We start from the raw sequence: 19,291 nt of genomic DNA on the forward strand, positions 1-19,291 counted from the left end.
TGGGCTTTGTGTTTTGGCAAAGAACTTGGCAGGTACAGACAGGGCTCTGTGTTGCATCTCTCAAGGAGCATCTACAGAGACCACAGTGAGGAAAACAGTAGTGTCCACAGTGCTTGTTTTCCTCTAAGTGATGGTCTGGCAGTGCTCACCAGGGTCTTGTTAGCAGTCTCCACTAACCTACCCATAGCCACAAGTGTCTTTTCAATTGTGTGCAGCCTCATCAAGCCACAGAGCCACTCTGCTACAGGCAGCTCACCTCAGAGGAGGCCTCCATAGGAGGAAAATCCTCAGAGGAGCAATCCCAGAGCTAAAACCCTGGCAGAGGTGTGCTCTCAGGAGGGCTGGGGAGCTCTTTGCTCTGAGCTGTTTCACAAGGTAGTGAGACACCCCTCGAGGGAGGGAAGTGCCCTCAAGTCCTTGGGTCAGGTGGTCCCCACATTTCCCTTCCATTCCTTGCACTCAAGTGCATTGGCTGTGACCTTTCTCATCAGACCTTCTGCCTCCCAAGGTGGGGAGCAGCAGCATTAGAGGGCAAATGGGGGGAGAGCTGAACCCAGGAAACCTCAGAGCAGAGGGAAAACAGCTCTTCTGGCTGAGCCCAGGGGAGAAACAGGAATGCAGCTCCTTAGCAGTGAGCTGTAAGGAGACAGGAAGCTGCCTCCAAACAAGTAATTTCTGTTCAGGCATTTTAATGACATGAAAGTTAATAATTGCTCCAGTCACAAATCAGTAACCCCTGGAAGGGCTTAAGGGGGAGTAGGGGGTTGGCCCTTGGATAAACATGTTGTCACCAACCACATTTTAAAACAAAATCAACAGTCTAATTAACTCCCTTTCTAGAAGCTGCTCTGGCAGAGATGAAGGAAATGGAGGAGCAAGGAGAGCTCTGAGCAGAATGGGGGTGGTGGCTGTAATGATTTTTTTCCTCTAGAGAAGGAAGGGAAATGTGATTAAACTGGAAGCAAGCCTTGATAATCAAAATACCTGAGGGTTTATTCTCAAGAATCTTCTTACAGTATTGTGTCTTGCCTTCAAGCAATTTTAAATGTACAATAAATCCTTAAATTCTTCTCAATTTATTAGGTCTGGAAGCTGTCATTGCTTCATATTAGGCTTGTCAAGCATTTGTACCCCCTAACGTCAAATAGAGAGAGATGTAACACATTGACAGGCTGAAAAACAGAGCAGGGCTTTATCTCTCCAAGACTGCCCAGGTAATAAGGTAATGATTTCCCCCAAGGACAAGAGCAGCTGCTGATGCTGAATAGCAAATCAGCCAGCACTCAGCTCATTACCTTGCATGGGCATAGAGTTGATGTAAGGCTGTTCTCTGAGTCCAGTGCTGCCTTCTTGTAGAACATATCACTTGCACAGGCAATCCATCTTCAATATAGATCTGTGAGCAAATTCTGTAGGCAGTCTGGCCATGTATCCTCAGTGTTCAATGTCAGGATAATCCTCAGGGACTTGCAGAGGCAGATTTAAGTATTAGAAGTCAATTATGGTCCTACAGACCTGGGCAGGGGACACATGGGTGTGGTGCAAGACCCAGAGCCTGCTCTGTGAATCTGTTTTTGAAGAAGAAGGGAAGGTGTCCTTTACGTCCCTTTCTGTGCTGTGGAAATTGAGACTCAGAGAGGATGTGAGAGCTGTACAAACACACTGATAGTCCCGTGGGTATGTACCTTCCTTCCAGTTCCCACTGCTGAGTTTTCCACTGCAGTGTGCCAGAAGAAGACCATCTGCGTACACAGGCACCACGATCAAGCTGACAGAGATCACTTGCCACACTGCTGTGGCTCAAATGCCTGCTGGACCTCAGACACCATGCCCACAGGCTCAGACAAGGGTGGAGGCACTGGCCTTGCTTCATGCTGCTGAGCCAGGCCCAGGGTGACAGCCCAGGTCTTCCTTGAGTGTCTCTAGGGAGGGGCTCTGGGTCTGAACAGCCCTTTTAGCACTCATCAGGAAGACAGGCATCCACTCCTAGGAGCTCTCTTAAAGCTTGGCTCTGCTGCTGGGCTCCAGCCCCTCCAGCCAAAGCCCTGACACTGTCTAGTTCAACCCAAACATAATGAGGAACCAGGGCTCAGGTCTCAAGCAGGGGCATCTCGTGATTGTCCCGTGCTCCTCCTCAAGAGATCATGCAGAGTGTTCACAGCCAGGCAGGCTGAGAGAAACTGCTTGAAAGTAGCATGCTCTCCCTCCCACCCTTTTCCCCCCACTTCTCTGGGGCTGTGACCATCACTGTCAAGGAGCGAAAATGAACACCTCCTCCATCACCTCCTACCTCTGGTCTCTGACTTGTCTCGAGTGAAAGTGCTTGTGAATACCTCAACCTCCTACTGCTTTTGTCCATGTTCTTCTATAGCCTACAGGGCTAGGGAATCCCTGCATTCGAATATTTTGTGTATTCATGGGTATATTTGATGTCTGCTGCCTGTATCAAGCATGTCTATAAGGGCACTCTGTAAGGCAGAATTTGGAAGTAAAGAAATGCAGGCATATTGTCTGCTCTGTAGGTAGGCTTAGTACTTGCTGCCCAGCATTGTTACTCCACTGTGGTACCCAATTCCAAATATTAAACTCCATTGCTTAAGTGCCTCTCCACTTAAACACAGTGATGGAGATTAACCTGAGGGCAGTGTTTATCCTGTAGCAGCAATATCTCTAGGAATGATGGAGCAGGAGGGAAAAAAGCCTCCCTCTCACATCAACCCAAGTGTGTGTTTTGATACAAAGTAAAGCCTTTTATAGGCTTGTAATGTGAACAAATTCAATAAAGACCTCACTTATACACTGAGCAGTGGTTTCCCACAAGGCCATTTTTACAGACATTTTTCGGAGTAGAACCACAGTTTAAGGGGAAAATAGCTGCAGATGTAGAACAACAGCACAGTTTTGAGAAGCGCACGCATACGATTGGCAGGAAATTCAATGCAAAGGTTATAGTTAAAACAACATTATTTGGAAAGTACCAGAAATAGCTTGCAGAGCTTCTAGAGACCTTCACAGTGTATCCTGTGTATCCTTCACAGTGTATCCTAAAGTGAACATTAGTGGCCATCAGGGCCTCTCTGTCCTCATCCCTTCACCTCCTGCTGGCTCTGTGCCCTTCCCACTGCTCCATTCCAGAGGGCAGTGGGGACAGGACACCGAGATGCATCTGCTGAGCCCTCCACTGAGCTCACCCCAGTGGGCTGGGCAGTTTGCAAGGCACCCCAGTTAGCCTGGCACTCTGGTCCCACTGAGAGCCAGCAAAGGGAAGGCATGTCCCCACCCCAATGAACGTGATGAGCTGACGAATCTTGGGCTAATTTCAAAAACACTTTTGCCTTTCACACTTCTTCTCTGTGTCTGTTCCCCTATTCACCTTTGCCATTTTGCAGAGACTCTCAGTGGACACACAACTGAAAATGAGCAGCTTCAGCAGCACTTCTCTAACGAAAAGCAGCGTGAGGGTAAAAAGTCTTGTGCGTAAGTATATGCCTCAGTCTTGAGTGTTTTTTCAACTTATGCTGCCCCTGAAACCAGTCTGGACCAAACAACACCTTTAACTAAACCTCCATCATCACACTTTTACCTGCCACTTTAACACTGAACAGCAACACTGACTGCTGAGTTTACCCATCTCAGTTACCATTATGGGACAGGAAGGTAAAGACAAGAACACCTCGCCTGTGTTGCTGACAATGTGGTTTTGTTTGGCTTCTCACACTACAAATGGCACAATTCCTAACAACATTAGTGTGAAGGAGATAAAAAGTGCAACATTCTCAGTAGCAAAACATGTTGGGCAATCAAGTTCAAAAATTGTGCTGATAGCAAGCGTAATTTACACGTGCCAGGTGGGGTCTGGACATAATGCCATTATCATGTCTCTGGAGGAAATCCTCTCTTATTTATGCCACACAGTTGTTGCTTCAATACATTTAAAACTGTGTTTTCAAGGAAAATATGCTGAGAGAGTTTGTCTCCACACATCGAGGTTTGGATGGCTGTAGCTGATCCATTGGATTGTTTCCCCTCCCTTCACTGTTTTGGAAGTCAATCAATTCCAGTTGCCCTTGACAAAGAGGTATATCCCTTACAGAGCAAGGGCATCTTGATGGAGGAGTGCTTGTTTTCCACTGGGACTTGTCATGGGAAAGTCTTCAATGTGTCATCTGTCCTTACTAGATGGCAGAAAATCTGCACAAGAACCTATTGTAGAGAAACACATCTAGGAAAAGATAGGTCTCCAGAGAGGCAGCTGATCACACAAATCCTTATTTCCAACTGCATCAGCCACCCATCTCCTATAGGTGTTGACTGCATGTTAAGTTTTCCTCTTCCACAGGAACCATAGTGCATAATCAACCTCATATGAATTTTATGCATTAAAAAAATAAATAAATTAAAAATAATTTTTAAAAAATAGGGCAAAAAGGGAATCAGTGGAGTTTTTCCTTGATAAACGGAACAATTAAAAACCTGTGCTTCGTGCGCTTGCCTTCCCAAAGTGATCTCTGGTCTTAAGGAAGGCGTAGGTTTCTCTAGCCTGAAGGATAAACAGGAAAAGTAATGGTTAACATGAATGATCCATTGCAGCTGCAACATCCTCTCCCCTGCTCCTCATCAGCAGAGGCTGGCTGGTTTTGATTCCCTAGTTGTCCTCCCCGAGCCTGGCCATGCCAAGAGTTTTCAGATGCATTCAAGTGAATCCAAGATCCCTTTGTTGTTAAACTAGGACACATCTTCTAGGTTTAGAGAGACCTCAAACTGGAACTGGCTGGAGACTTGTGATTAGCCTCTGGCAACTTTTGGTCAGCAAAACCTTCTTGCCAAAGCTGAGCTTGGGCCTTGAGCTGCACCAGAAGAGAAAGATGAGGAGCACCGAGTGTGGTGGCCACTGTACATGCAAAGGAGACTCTCCTCATCTGGCCTCACACCAGTGGCCATCACTGTGCAGTCCAGACCAGACAGGAAACGTGATGAGCTGCGCTTCAGAGAATTCTATTTCTGTATGGAAAAGAGAGAGGGGTGTGTGGACACGTTTGCAGGTCCGTGTCTATCTGTGAACCAGGCAACCATCAGGCTATGGATTTTAATTTGTACATCTGCCTTGGCTTGGGATGTGAAGGCAAAGAAGGGGGCTATGTGTCTGCAAAGGTGAGGGCGTAGGAAGCTTTGGAAGAAGGTGGAAATATTTTTTACATGTTTGTCTGGCCTGTTGAATGGACAAGCCATGCCAAACAGGCACTGTAGGGAAGAATTGCCTGGCTGGAGTAGCTGCAAGGCTTGGGTCAGAGGGGGTGGTTCTTCCTTCTGTGGAGTGAGCAGGGTGTTTGGCTGGGTAGGGAGGCAGTGGGATGGGTGTTCTTGTGGTGTCACACCATCTGTAAGTGTGAGGGTGTGCCTCAAACTTGTTCACACAGAGCATTGACCCGGTTCCAGAGCCACTGGGACCCAGCATGGATCCTCTAAAACTGGGGCAGTGATGTCTGCTTTCATTCAGGTGCTGCCCAGGTCATCAACTCCAGCTATTTCTCACAAAGTGATTCATGGTATTTCTACTGTAGACAGATTCCTGTCCCCAGTTTTGAAGTGATCTGTAAACTGGTGCAGACCCTGAGAGCAATATGAGTGATCCATTTGGGTGTCTAAAAGAGGAAGTTACGAGTCTTGCCAGTATCCCAAGAGGTCCTTTTTGCTCTCCCTTTTGCCTCCCAGCAATGGTTTGAGACTGGTCACAGAATGTCTAACATCTGACCCTTCTAACCTGGTTTACTTCACTCACTGCTCTATCAGCAGGAAGTAAATGTGGTTTGAGTTTGGTTTTTTTTAAATTCTTGGCCTTACTAGCCTTTTCAATACCTTGGGGCCTTGTCTCAGTCTGACAAGGCAAGCAAGCAGCAGCTTCCTGTGTACAGGTAAGAGGGAGAAGACAGAGAGAGACCATGCACACGAGAGAAACAGCTTTGGAGCAGAGCTGCTGGGCTGCAGGCACCTCTTCTCTCGTGGACATGCACTGAGCCAGGATATCTGCCTTCATCACTCTGCCCTCTCCCCCTCACCCTCCCCTGTCTGTTTGGCACTCAGCACCTGCTGCCATCCGGCCTCAGCACCCCAGGGACTCCGTCTGGACTGCTCAGTGCCCGGAGCTGGAAGGTAAAGGGAGCAATGCCAGCTCTCTCCCGCATGGGGGTGGCTGATCTGAAAGCATCTTAGAGGGAGTTTCAATCTGACAAACTGCATCTCGCCGTTGGGAAGGGCTGAGAACGTATTTATCTCTCTGTCTCTCCACAATCCTCTCAAATCATACCCCACATCTCACAACCTCGCTGCCCGCTTTCTCTCTTGCTCTCCTCTCTCTGCTAATGTGGTGTCATCATGTTTTTCTTCCTCTGAACCTAATCTTTTATCGCAACGGGAATTGGTATGAAGCTAAGCCAGCCCTTTATAAGCCCTCTCTTCACACTCCTCTGGCAGTCCCAGCAAGGTCCAGTGGTGCTCCTATCTGTTTTCCTCAGGTCTGCCCGAGCTCCAGGGGTGGTGAGAGGTGAGGGCGGCTCCTTCTCCTGTGGGCAAAGGCAGATCTCAGGGTAGGGGTGTCCGGGTAGATGGGGACAGAGAGAAGCTTGGATGAGAAGACTGTAAGGCCAGTCTGTCTAATATGAAACACGACTGTACAGGCTTTGTCAGACAAGGAGGCTCCCTGAGTGCCTGGGCTGGATGAGGGCTGCTGCTGAGTTTCCTGATTACAAAGCCCAAACTTTCTGATATGCCTTCCAAGGCAGAGCAAGGGTCTACTTGGAGGGGATGATGCCTAGTTTGTGCACTGCTATGTAGTATTTTTTGATATGGTAAAGCCTTGACTTTCTAGACCCTGGTAAACACTTTCTTCTCCCTGATTTCCCCACCTGTCCCAAAGATGCTATTCAAAATCTGCCTCCTATGCCATGAGCTCTGCAGCTAACTTCTGGCAGTTGCATCCAGGGACCTCTTACTCAGCGAGCACCTAGTTATTTCAGCCCTAGGGTTTACCAAAAAAAGAAGCTCTTCAAAGCACGAGCTGTGCGCAGCCGAGGCAGCACTCTCTACCTGAGTCAGCAGGCAGCCTGAGCAACACGCACAGACTGCTGTGCCTCACTCATGCGTTTTCAGGGGACATGACTCCTGCAAATAGCCTCTGTGCTGCCTTGTGAGCAGCCTCAGTGCTGAGAAAAGCACCCAAGGCAGCAGAGCAGTGAGGTGCTGAGGGAAAAGTGCAGGCTCTGGAGTGGAAGGGATATGAGTTTCTGAACCCAGCAGACTGGCCCTGCATCCTAGGGCAGTGGGTGCCTCCTGTGTGATGACATCTCGACTTCTTCATAAGTTCCATTGCTGAGCTGTGTTGTGGGGGTGTCTTCTCTCTTTCAGCGTGTCACCAGCACTGATGAAGCCCTCATTGATGCTTCTGTCTCACCTCTGCCTGCTCAGCCTCATGCCTCCCTTGTGGGCATCAGACTCGGCACAAGGTAAGAAGCCATTCCTTTCACCTGTGCCAGCTGGGTGAGCTGGGAGGGGAGGCAGCCAGGGCAGTGTGGGCACCACTGTATGTGGCTGTGCAGTGTTTGTTTTGTAACACACAGCCAGAGGAGGTTGCACTATTACAGGTCTCTGATGAGCGCATCAGCCTCCAAGGATATAGAGAAATGAGTGGCACTGCCTTTCTTACTTGGAGTTTCCCAGCAGAGGAGTCAGTCAGTAGTTTAAGAAGGGGCAGCATTGTCTGGGGTGATGATTAATGCCAGGCGTCATTGCTAACAGAGCCACGTTTCTGTCCATCTCTTCTCTGCTCGCAGGCACCTCCAGCCTCACTTGTTGGTACGACTCACGGGCGGCTCTCTTCTGTGACTGGGACCCGAGCAGGGATCTGGCTGAAGCACCCTGCCAGCTGGAGATTTTATCAAAGAAGGGCTTTTGTGACAGGTGGGTGACTGGAGAGACTGAGGAGAAACAATGCCACCTAACAAAAATGCAGGCTTCCCCTTCCCAGGCCAGGTGTAGTGGAGTCACAGAGCTGAGGTGTTTTGTCTTGAGCTCTATCTCCATGTGGGCTGAGATGCTGAGCCACTGCTCAGTGTTTGCCATCAGTCCCAAACTGTGTAGCAGAACCCATTTTCCAGCTCCATGGCCCTATCTGAACTTCACTTTTCAAAAAATCCCTCTTCCTTGGCAGACACCCCGGGGACTGAAAGGCATTTTCAATGGAAGATGAGGATGTATAGAGATGGGGCTGAAGAAAGGTGGAATTGAAGTTATACAGAGGCCATTTGGCAATTGCCAGGATGAGCTGAGATGTTTCTCCCTGAGTAACAATTAATGAAGAAAACTACTGTCCCCCTTCTCTCTCCTGGCTCTTTCATCTCTTCCAGTTCATGAAGTTTTCCTCTCCCATACGCCTCCCTGTAGAGGGGAAGTGTTTGGCCAGTACTGCAGTGGGAGTCTCTGCCATCTTCAAATAGGACATCTGCAGCCAAGAGTCTTACCAGCCAACCCCAGGACTGCCCTGGGTGCCTGACATAAGGAGAGGTTCAGTGGGATTCTGTTATTGGGTGGATTACTTGTCACAGTCATAGAGACAACTCCAGTTGGGTTAGATTGGCAAATATATCTTGGGGCTGGTGCATGGATCTAGAAAGCTAAAACATTTATGTTGTTCCATGTGTGTAAATCAGAGACTGTGGTTGGAACTGGGGCTGGATGTGGAACTGTGCCATGTTGTTGTAGGTGAGTTTGGGCTCTGTGTGTCCTCTGATATCAACAGGAAGCAGAGAAGATAGGAAGAGGTGTTTGTTAAATCTTTGAAACTGGAAATCTGCTATTATATTTGCCTTGAAATAACCAGGGTGCATTGGCTTCCATGAGCCATCACATGAAATTTGTCTGAGTGATACAATGAGGAGAGAAAGTAGGATTAAATCTTTGCTATAACCTGTTCAGCAAACACAGTAGGATGTAAAATGCTTGAAAGCCCTTTAGTGTTATATAATATTTGACTAACTACAGAACTATAACTTCCCAGCTTACATCCCTCACCTGAAGAACGCAGGAAGCACTGCAAATTACTCAAGGCAGAGCATATGACAGGACTGAGGAGATGCATCAAAACCTTCAACCAAAATGTTAATGTGAGTAGTTCATCTGGGATGTTCTGGCTAATAACAAAGTGGAAAGGATTTATATGTGCATTTTGGGTGTAACACCCAGGGTAGTATAAAAAGTCTAAACCTAATCCCTGACTCTGAATCTGGGATTGGGCTTGGTGTTATGTGTTGTTGATAAACATTCCTCCTGTGGGTTCAAAAGAAGGAAGGAGGGATTGGCTTCATTGTGAGCTGGGCCAGGCAGCCCATGCATGCAGAAGAGCTGCAGGACAGACAGATCATGTGCAGTGTCCCGTGTCTCAGCCACCTGTGTTTGGCCCTAATCCCTTCCCCTGTGGAGGGATGGGCATCACCACCAGCTCTGAGGCCACCTCTTGATCTTATTTTCCTAGAAAATATCAATACCATTTTCCAGATCATTAGCTGCTGTGAAGTGTGCTCAGATGAGTCTGATGGAAGATGCATCAGCAGCAACACATCATTGGAGCTAATGGTGATGCAAATCTCCCAACTATTATTCTTTATTTAAATCAGTCTTATTTTAGATCCATTATGCACTTCCTTCAGTCACATCCAGAGTCACTGCAGTCCCCATGTTTTCAGAAAATACCCACCCAAATATGAGATAATATTTTTATTGGTAAAGTCACAACCAGTCCTAATGACAGACAGGCTTTCATACATTTGCATATCACATGCAAAGACAAATTGCAGGGTTGGTATATAGCTCCAAAATCTTTTCTTTCTAATCAAGCTAATTTCTCTGTTGCTTATTCAGTACTGCATGATGTATGTGGCCTTTCAGCACCACTGCATTTCAAGTGTCATGTTTAATACTAATGCAGTTTCAGTCTTACCAGAGAACATAAAATGTTCTGGTAAAAATAAAATTTCTCAAAAATGTCACTCACAGAGAGTAATATTTTTCCTGCTTAATCAGCATATACAGGAATCCTAAGAAACAAAATATTTTGTGCCCTTCTTGCCAACAAACAAACAAAAAAAATCCAACCTCATAGAACACAAATTTTTGGTTCCTCATTCACCGGAGATTTATGCCCTTCTGCTACAAATACCTCCCATGTTTATTGTCAGGTATGCCTAATCATTTTATGCATGAGCAATGCATAGAAACTGAACACTTATTCACAAGGTTTCATTGTCACTAATGGTTAATTTTCCTTGCAGAATCAGTGCTTCACCATTTCAGACCGTCTTAGCTTTTCTGTCCATTGCCACACTGGAGAGAAAAAACCCAAAATACCTGTGCAAATAAAAGACTTCAACCCATTTGAAAATAGTGAGTACTCATCTGACTTCTGTTCTCTGAAGATTCCCCACAAGAGAACAGCTAATTTTCCTTCTTCATCCACTCCTGTGGAACACCCACAGCTGATTTTAGGCCTTTGTCTTTAGCTTGTCTCCTACTACAAAGAGCACAGTTTTGGCTCCTGCTACTTGCTCCTCTGTGAATGCAGTGTCATGCCAGCCACATGCTGTCCTATCCTGTCCCATATCATTACCCTCAAACAGGTAATGATAGCTCAGCTGCCCTCAAGAAAAATGTGTGCTGCATCCAAGAAGGATGGAAAGTCTTGCTGCTCTTCCTCTGCCCCCCTCTAGTAAGGTGCTACCACCCTTCTCTAGGACAGCTTTGGTATGTCTTAGTCTTTGCTGAAAGGATTCAGCTCACTAATCCAGAAGAAAAACATCTGCTTGGGACATTGTTTTGCTGGCTGTATGAGTTTACCTGTCTCAAGGAGATGTCCTGCTGCTGAGGGGCTTGATGTGCAGTCCTGTTATGGACAGAGTATGGGGATACCAGCCCTGTTTCTGCTCTCTTTCCAGTAAAGCTGAGGCCTCCAGGAAACCTTCAGCTGGCTAACATCACTGAAAACACCTCCAACCTAACGTGGAGCCTGAACATTTCCTCTCACTATTTGGATGGGGTGCGGGAGTACCAAGTGCGGTACCGACATGTGAGCCAGTCCTGGGAGGTGAGTGGGATGTGTTACCACACGAGTCCTGGATGAATCCTGGTCTTCTTTATGCCCCCCAAGACTTCTCCTGGGCCTCCTCTCAGGATGTAACCAGCTCTGGTGAAGCTGGAGAGATGATGACAGCCCCTGTTCTTTTATCTGTGTCACCTGCTGCAAGTGTTTGGTGATGACAAGGAGGCAGATGGGGATCCTGTTTTACTTAGTGCTGTCACAAAAAAAGTTCAGACAGTTCCAGGACAGACCTGAAAGGGATGAGAAAAGCAAGACAAAGAAGAATTTTCCTTCGGGGTAAACAAGCCATGCAGGAGGTGTACGGACTTGGGACAGGTCTTCTCTGAGGGCCTCAGAGAAGATGGGTTACATGAGGCTGTAAACCAGGGTGTTGATGATGTTCAAAATTTTCCCTACTCCCAGGAGGCTGCCAACTTTCCCATTGAACAGGACCAGATGTGGGTAAATTTTGAGGGACTGTCACCCAACTCGAAATACGAGGCAGCTGTCCGTGCAAGGCCGAGTGCCAGGAGCAACTACAGAGGGGTGTGGAGTGACTGGAGCAAGCCAGTCCCGTGGAGGACACACCCTGACCACAAGGGTAAGTCAGGGAGCCTGACCTCGAGGGGAAAACAGGGACTCAGGGCAAATGAGGAGGAATGGCCAAAACAGGGTGAGAAGCTGAAGGAAGATGTGTAGGGAGAACTGTGTTGATCAAAGAGTAATAGAAAGGTTGGAAACTGTCCCTCCTGATCAGTTAGGTGAGATCATCTCAGCATCACAGCTTAAGGGCAAAGACCCCTTCACCCCAGCAAAACCCCTCTGTCTTCCAGAAGCCAGGCAAAATCCACCAGGGACGAATCAGGGACTGCTTCCCCAGAGCAATAAGGGCAGATGTCACACCAGCAAAAGCAGTGGCCAAGACTGACATTTTCCCAGATGCTAATGTTACCTGGGAACATTCTCCCAGCTTCCTAAAATGCCAAGTTCAGTGGAGGTATTGATCAGTGAAATGCAGTGAAACAGCTGTCAGCACCCGAGCTGAAGAACACCTGAGCCTGGGAAGAAAAGTCTCATGGAAACTGGGAGAGACTTACCTGCATGATAAGACCCTTTCAAAAAGGTCTGCTGAGATTTGCATGAGTCAGTGGCTCTGGCCTCTGCCACTTTTTTTCCAAAAAATAAGAAGGTAGAGGTTATTCCTTCTCACATTGCCCCCATCCTGCCTCTGCTCAACCCCTCCCTGTTGTTCCTGGTGTTGGTATAAACAGAGGAGCTAAGTTTAGAAAGGGCACTGTGTTGCTGTGGCGATCAAATTTTGACAGTGTGTGATGTCAGTGAATGGGATACAGCCGCAACCAGTTGTCATAGCAACCAAGACCCAAAGATAACCAGGGTACCAGAGGCAGAGGAGACAAAGTGATCTGAGCAGCATCTCAAGGACAGGGAAAGAAAGAACGTGCTAAAAATGTCTCCCCCGTCTTTTCTTTTTCTCTGTTCTCTCCTAACTGCTCCAGAGATTCTCTGCATGACCAGAACAAGGGACACCAGGGATGAGAGGAGATGAGGGGCAGGCACAGGAAACGGGCACAGAATAGCAAGACCAAGCAAAGGTGCACTGGGGAGATAAGTGTGAAAGAGGCAGATTAAGGAATGTTTGAGACTATGCCAAACAAGCCTGAGGAGTGCTGGCAGCCCTGGCAATGTGGGAACCCAGTCTCTTTGTCCTAACCCTACACTCCAAGTACTGGAATATGGTGTAAAGATGTAACCTTCTGAGCCTCCTGATGCTTCCCTACACCTCTCCAAAGAAAGAAGACAGTCCCTTGATCCCTAACCTTCTCTATCCTTATCCTCTTGCCCTCTCAGAGACCTGTGAACCCCATAACTCCCTCTCCCCCACTGGTCATTAATGCTGTTTCAACCACTTTAGCTGGTTTCCCTGCTTTCCTTGGCAATGGAGTAGCAGACTGTGCCACCTCATCTGTGGCAACCCCTAGCTGTGGTGCTGTTATGACCAGGAAGTTTAAGCTGTTCAGCACAAATTATTTGTTAAGCAATGCTTAGATTCTGAAACTGTCATCAGCTCAAAGGCATCCTACACAACACAGCAGAACTTACATATACTCTGACCTGTGTATTATAATTCTAGATAATATTATGATATTATATAAAAGTATAGCAAAGGCCCACTTTGATCACCTTGAACAGCCATGAAAGGACTGCAGCTTCTACCTATAGAATCCTGGTTAGATTTTAACAGCCATTTCCTCATTCTTTCTCATCTTGCAGGAACATCCCAGCCAGTCCTGCCAGTCCTGATAGTGAGCACTTTGGTCTTCGTGATCATTGGGACTGCCTTCCTCATTAACCCACGCACCCTGAAATGGTAACTGAGAATTAAGGTTACATCTCTGTTCCTCCCTGTATCTTGCATGTATTCTCAAAACTCAGATTCTTTTTTACTTGGTGTTACTCAGGATAGAGATGGCTTTAAGCCAATCAATTTATGGTTTATAGCCCAACCTTCTGAGACTGACATTTGCCTGTGGGGAAATAACACCACCCAAGATGATGTGGTTTTGCTACCTCTGTCATACTGTGCCATGCACCTGTGACCTGTTGCCATGCTCTGGTGCCATGCCCTGGCTAAATTTAAAACAGCTGCCTCAGCACATCTATTACCCAGGAATTAGAGTGGTGTTTCCTGGCAGGGATGCATCAAAATTGCCTCTGCAAAAGCAGGTCACTGGGTTGAGAACTCTGGCTGTAGCAAGGACCAAGCAAGCCTGGGCACCATTACTTCTCATTTAAACATTCCAGCAAAAGCTCAGGCAGGATGAGGTGGCATTGGGCCTGCAGGCAGAACTCCTGGGTGAGAAGTACAACTCTTGTTCTCCCTGGTCTGTGCAGTCCTCACACACTGATGGAATCTTTATGATGCTTCAAGACCTCTTTGCCAGTGTTTCTACCCAGACAACACTTTTATTAAGCACCAAAAGTGTTTTACAAGGTTTCTTGACACAACAATGGGAACTGTGATCTCCCAGCTTGGCAAGGTTAGAAACAGTCATGGGTTTTCTCATCTCGGGTCAGGGGTGAAGAAGCAGGGTGCTGATACTCATGGCAGGGAGCAGGGACAAACATTCTCAGGGATGAAGTTGCAGAGGCTGGAGGGTTTCTCTGTAAGGAAAGACAGAGAATCATGCTGAAGGAAAATGGATGCTGAGAAAGTCACTGGTCACTATTTTACCCTGAGTCACAGCACAAAGTTGAGGAAGTGCTAGATGCACAGCACAGAGGGAGTTAAAAAGACCTCCTTTCTCCACAAAGTATAATTAACCTAGGGGAATTGAGTGCAGAATAATGCTGAGGTAAGATGCAAGGAAGGATTAGACATGCATGAATAAAAATAGCATCTGCAGTGATGTAAGGTAGTTTATATGCAAGAGCTAGCAAGTTCTGATGCTTCAGAGAGTACACCGATTGCCTCCAGAGGTCAGGAGGGTTTTTCCTTGGAACATCCTGTGGCAAAGCTTCAGCAGAGGGATGACAAGATGATCCAACCACTCTGAGAAACTGAGGAGCAAATTAGATCACTTCAGGATGACAATTCACTCGTTCCAGGGAAGGAGAGGCCTCTGGGCAATGCAAGGCACACTCACTCAGATGGCTTGCACAGGCAGTGTGTCCCAGCTGTGCCATGCAGCATCCTGCTGGGAAGGCAGAGGGCTGTGGCAGAGCTTTCCCAGTGATGGCCCTGCTCAGGCTACATTGTCCTGAGCCACTGTGGTGGCAGCAAACAAAAAGGGACAGCTCACAGCAGCAGGAGCTTGGAGACAAGGGAGGCCTCTCAGCTGACCATCAGGACAGGAGCTGAAGGGGGCAGGTGGAGAGGTTAAAGTGACCAGGCAAGGCAGGGATGAAAACACTAAAACCAGGGATCATCCTTCCCTAGGGAAAGGGCTGAGGGAAATGTATTTTCCAGAGCCAGGTTTATCAGTCTCATCTCTGTACATCTTGAAGCTCAGCTGGTGCCTCTCAGACCCCTCAAGAGCAAGGACAGCCCTGGGACTCAACCTTATTTTACCTCTCCCCCTGCCAGTGCAGTACCTGTGAATTGCAGTGCACTCTTTCACCCCCACCACAGTGCCAGCAATCAGGATCAGGCCCTGCTTCATGTCCTTATTCTCTTTCCTCAAGGTTTAAGAAGATCCTGAAGATTCACATCCCAGACCCCGAGAAGTTTTTTCCCCCCCTTGTTTCGGTTCACGGAGGTGACATTCAGGTATTGGACTGGGGATGGGACCATACATAGAGAGGAGAAATGAGGGAAAGGAGCACCCAGCTGCACATGCCCAGGGCAGATAGACCTACATGTGCACACATGATATATGTACCTGTAGCCCCAGCTGTGGGTTCTCTCCTAAAATTCTGTTTTCTGACCTTCTAAAACCTGATGCTCAGCTGAGGCGTCACTAATCACAGAAGGGAGAAATGGCAAACCACACAAAACACAGCACCCTGCTCCCATAATCAGCAGGCTGAGAGGCAACAAGGACCTGCAGGAGGGAGCTTGGCCTCTCAACATCCCCTTCCTTCCCACTTCAGTGCCTCCCTACCTGCCCTAGGCTGCCCAGCTCTTCCCTAGATCTCCCACTGAGAGCTTCTTCTCTGCTCCTGATGTGAATTGCCATCACAGGAGAGCACTTAGCTATTCCTTGCATTCTTGTCTGCTTCCCTTCTTTTCCCACTCCACAATTCTCCTTCCCCTAGGCTCTCTGTGAGTATGGGCAGCTGCATGGAGACAATTACCATTCTGTGCAGCATTAAAGGGAGTGTCAGATGCAAGACGTGGGAGGTGATCCCAAGGGGCATCTTGCTTCAAGAAGGATGGAAACAAACTGCAGTGGGTTCAGAAACAGCAACACTTTGGAAAAGCCAAGGCATAAAAAGGCTTAAAAAGCTTAAACTACAGGGAAAGTGCAGAATAGGGGGACTGGGCTGTGCAGCAGGCACTCAAGACACTTTATCAGTGCAGAAAGAAAACTTGAAAAATTTGCTTTACAAGCCATAAAGGCAATGGATTTTGGTGTCATCAAAACCAGTTTATTTTTAAGGATAATGATGCACTGCAGGATGTTGCTCATGATGAATGTGAAAATTAGGCACAAGGGGCCTGGAAGAGCACTTTAGACAAGAAATCTGCATATGGCCATGTGGATATATCAGAAGCTTGTTCAGCACCAAGGAATAAACTGCATGAGATGCACCTCAATACTGTTTTTCATGCTTCACTTCATCTTAAGGTTTTGTAAGGGTTTTTCCTACTTATTCCCTTTGTTTCACTTTAATTCTCCATCTTAAATTCCCTGCTCCAGAAATTGTAAAACACAGATCAAGATCCCCTCTTAATTTTAAAGTGACAGGATGATATAGTCTCTGAAAATCCTGCAGATGAGACATCGTGAATGGGAATTTCCCTCCCCACCACCTCTGCTTGGACAGAGAAGGGGTCACTTTATTGCTGTGGCCAATCAGTAGGAGAAACCTTTGGCTGCTCTCTGAGTGCTTTACTTTGATAGTGATAGTCTCTCCCTTGTGTTTCTTTCCCACCAGAAATGGCTCTCCTCCCCATTCTCCACATCTTCCTTGTGTGTGAACAGCACAACCCCAGAGATCTCCATGCTCGAGGTGATGCAGAACAATGACCAGGAATCCCAATTTCTACTTTCCAAGGGAACCCTGACTGCTGATCCTCCCACAGAAACCAGTGTGCACTCTGGATCCAGCTGCTTCACCAACCAAGGTTACTTCTTCTTCCACCTTTCCAACTCCTTTGAGATTGAGCCCTGTCAAGTGTACTTCACCTACGAGCCTTTCACCCAGGAGGGCAATGGCAGCAAGGACAGCGAGTGTTACCAGGCTCTGCCTTCCCCAGACCTCTGCACACTGGCAGAGGATATGAGTGGGCTGCCCAGCAGCTTCTTTCACTGTGTGGAGGCAACCCAGGGCTTCCCAAACAGCTCCCTCCTGGAAGAGACAGCAGGTGAAGCCCCACAGGCCAAGGCTGCTCCTGGGGGTCTCCAGTCCAGTGAAGGCACCTCACCAACGCCAGCTCTGGAACAGGATGAGAAGGTGATGGACAAAGCAGTTTCACAGCCTGCTGAGGCCATGTGCCAGCTGGACTCTGACTTTCCTGACCCTCTGGAGCTGCAGGACAGCGATGCTGTGGATCTAAGAGAGGAGAGTGGGAAGGAAAGCCCTCCCTCTGACCCCTGCACACCAGCAGCAAATGCTGCCTCTCCCTGCTCCCAGCCTCCACCTCTAAGGCAAAGACAGGATGAGGATCCGTGCCACACAGCCTTCTCCAGCCAGGTGCCAAACACTGGTGCCTACCTTTCTCTGAGGGACCTCCAGAGCCAGTACAGCAGCCATTGCTCTGTCTAAGGTCTGCCTGGAGGAGACCCACAGCGTGGGAAAGGCCACCTCTGCAGGGAAGGCTGGATGGACAGTTTCTCTACTCAGGACATGAATGTACCTTCAGCATCATTCCCATTGGGACTGCTCACTAATGAGGCTGGAAAACACAGGCCAGCAAGGACTTACCTTGATGACCAAATCTGTTTTTCTGTTAATACTGGCTCTGATGGCATAGAAATGCCTCACACTTCTCAAGTGACATTCCAAACCTCACCAACACGTTTTTCCTTTCCCAGCTCCCATTAGGAGACTGTGCCAGCCCTTCCATGCTCTGCATTTTGGTGTAAAATAGCACTCAGCTTTGAGGATGAGCAGGCATATGCCTCATACTGGACTTTGATAAAAAACCTCTGATAGGATGGAGAAATGCCTGAAGATGTGGATATGGGATTTTGTACAGGGGACAATAGCACTGCCAGTCAGTGCTGAGGTTGATGATGAAATGGGTGAAGACATCTCCTCCTGATTGACCTGTGATATTTTTCTATGATGTCCCCACTTTAGGTTTTAATTAGAGATTACATTCTAAGCTACGTGGTCTACCTTTAGACTTTAGAGTCCAGACCTTATAGTCTCTAATGTCTGCTCAAAGCCACAACTGCATCAGCTGTCTAAGCAGTGCAGTATAAAAAAGAAATCCCCATTACTGGGCTTAAAATACTGGGGAAATCCCCTCCCTCTCTTTCTTTCCTCCAGCTCTGGTGGTGGCAGAGAAAAGAACTCACAGAGTTTCCCATTCTTGCTACAATATTTTTCATGAAATCGAAAGCCTTTCTGCTCTTCTGGCAAACTACAGTTATTTGACTATGATAAGCTGATTGCAGAATAGTTCATCCCACATCCTGTGTAAGTGGAAAACATCACAGCAGTGCTGCCCATTCCTTCCTCTGCTCAAGGGAAACCATTGCCTAACTAGCAGCAAAGATGTGGTGAATGAACCCAGAAAACTAACCCACGAATCAGCACCTTTACTGAAAAGAAAACCTCAATCCACTTGCAAAGAATGGGGATAGCACAGACTTCATTTTTGTTCTTCCTCTACATGCCCCAGTCTGGGTTAAGAAGCCACAGAAGAAAAGTGGTAAGGCAATGAAGATCCCTGTATTCACCATTTGTACCATCTGTCCGTTTTCTTGACATGCTTCTGGATTTTTCAGCAGTGGGAAAATACCAGCCATGTGCTAAGAGTTCTTCTTATCTCTTCAAAAAACTCTTCTAAGAGAATTTATACCAAAAAGCTTGAGGATATTGAACTTGTTAGTGCTTCTGTCACAACTGTGAGTGTCAACTAGAACTCGTTCTTTCCTATCTCTGTCAGTCCAAGCATTGAGATTCCTGCTCCTACACTGTTACCTGACCTTGCAATATGCATCCTGAATGGCACTATTAGTCCCAGGTGCAGGGTCACCCACTGGCTTGGATTTCACCTCAAAAGAGCTGCTCAGAGGAGCTGAGCCCACTTGTAGGTGGGAGGGCTTCAAGAACTATTCCTCTCCTCTTATCAGTTCCTTCACCATCTGTCTCAAGACAGGGACTGCTCCACTGTGTCCAGGAGAAAACAGGAGAAGACCCTCACAGCTGCTCAGATAAGGAAGCACAAGGCTTTCCCAGCTGTTTCCTGTACTTTGAGAATCTTCCCTGATGGACTTTGAAAAGAGGCACTTATCTCTGATGGGCAGTTTGCTG

General features: G+C 47.5%; 1 protein-coding gene across 1 annotated transcript; it reads left to right on the forward strand.

The window, feature by feature from the left end:
* Positions 1–7,376: 7,376 nt before the first annotated feature.
* On the forward strand, positions 7,377–18,325 carry IL2RB (interleukin 2 receptor subunit beta). The gene is made up of 9 exons (XM_079304786.1): positions 7,377–7,499; positions 7,827–7,953; positions 9,050–9,155; positions 10,320–10,431; positions 10,980–11,128; positions 11,546–11,723; positions 13,415–13,511; positions 15,326–15,410; positions 16,742–18,325. Exons 1-9 carry the CDS (start codon positions 7,418–7,420, stop codon positions 17,570–17,572), a joined length of 1,767 nt encoding a protein of 588 aa, XP_079160912.1. The 5' UTR covers positions 7,377–7,417; the 3' UTR covers positions 17,573–18,325.
* The last annotated feature ends 966 nt before the right edge of the window (positions 18,326–19,291 follow it).

This window comes from Erithacus rubecula (genome assembly GCF_903797595.1).
Source record: "Erithacus rubecula genome assembly, chromosome: 4".
In the NCBI taxonomy this organism is placed as follows: domain Eukaryota; kingdom Metazoa; phylum Chordata; class Aves; order Passeriformes; family Muscicapidae; genus Erithacus; species Erithacus rubecula.

Excerpts from the sequence above, each read along its gene's own strand:
- IL2RB (XM_079304786.1), top strand. The coding sequence starts at position 7,418 with ATGAAGCCCTCATTGATGCTTCTGTCTCACCTCTGCCTGCTCAGCCTC. Across the intron at positions 10,432-10,979 it reads CTTCAACCCATTTGAAAATA|TAAAGCTGAGGCCTCCAGGA; the intron begins GTGAGTACTCAT and ends CTCTCTTTCCAG. Across the intron at positions 15,411-16,741 it reads TTCACGGAGGTGACATTCAG|AAATGGCTCTCCTCCCCATT; the intron begins GTATTGGACTGG and ends CTTTCCCACCAG.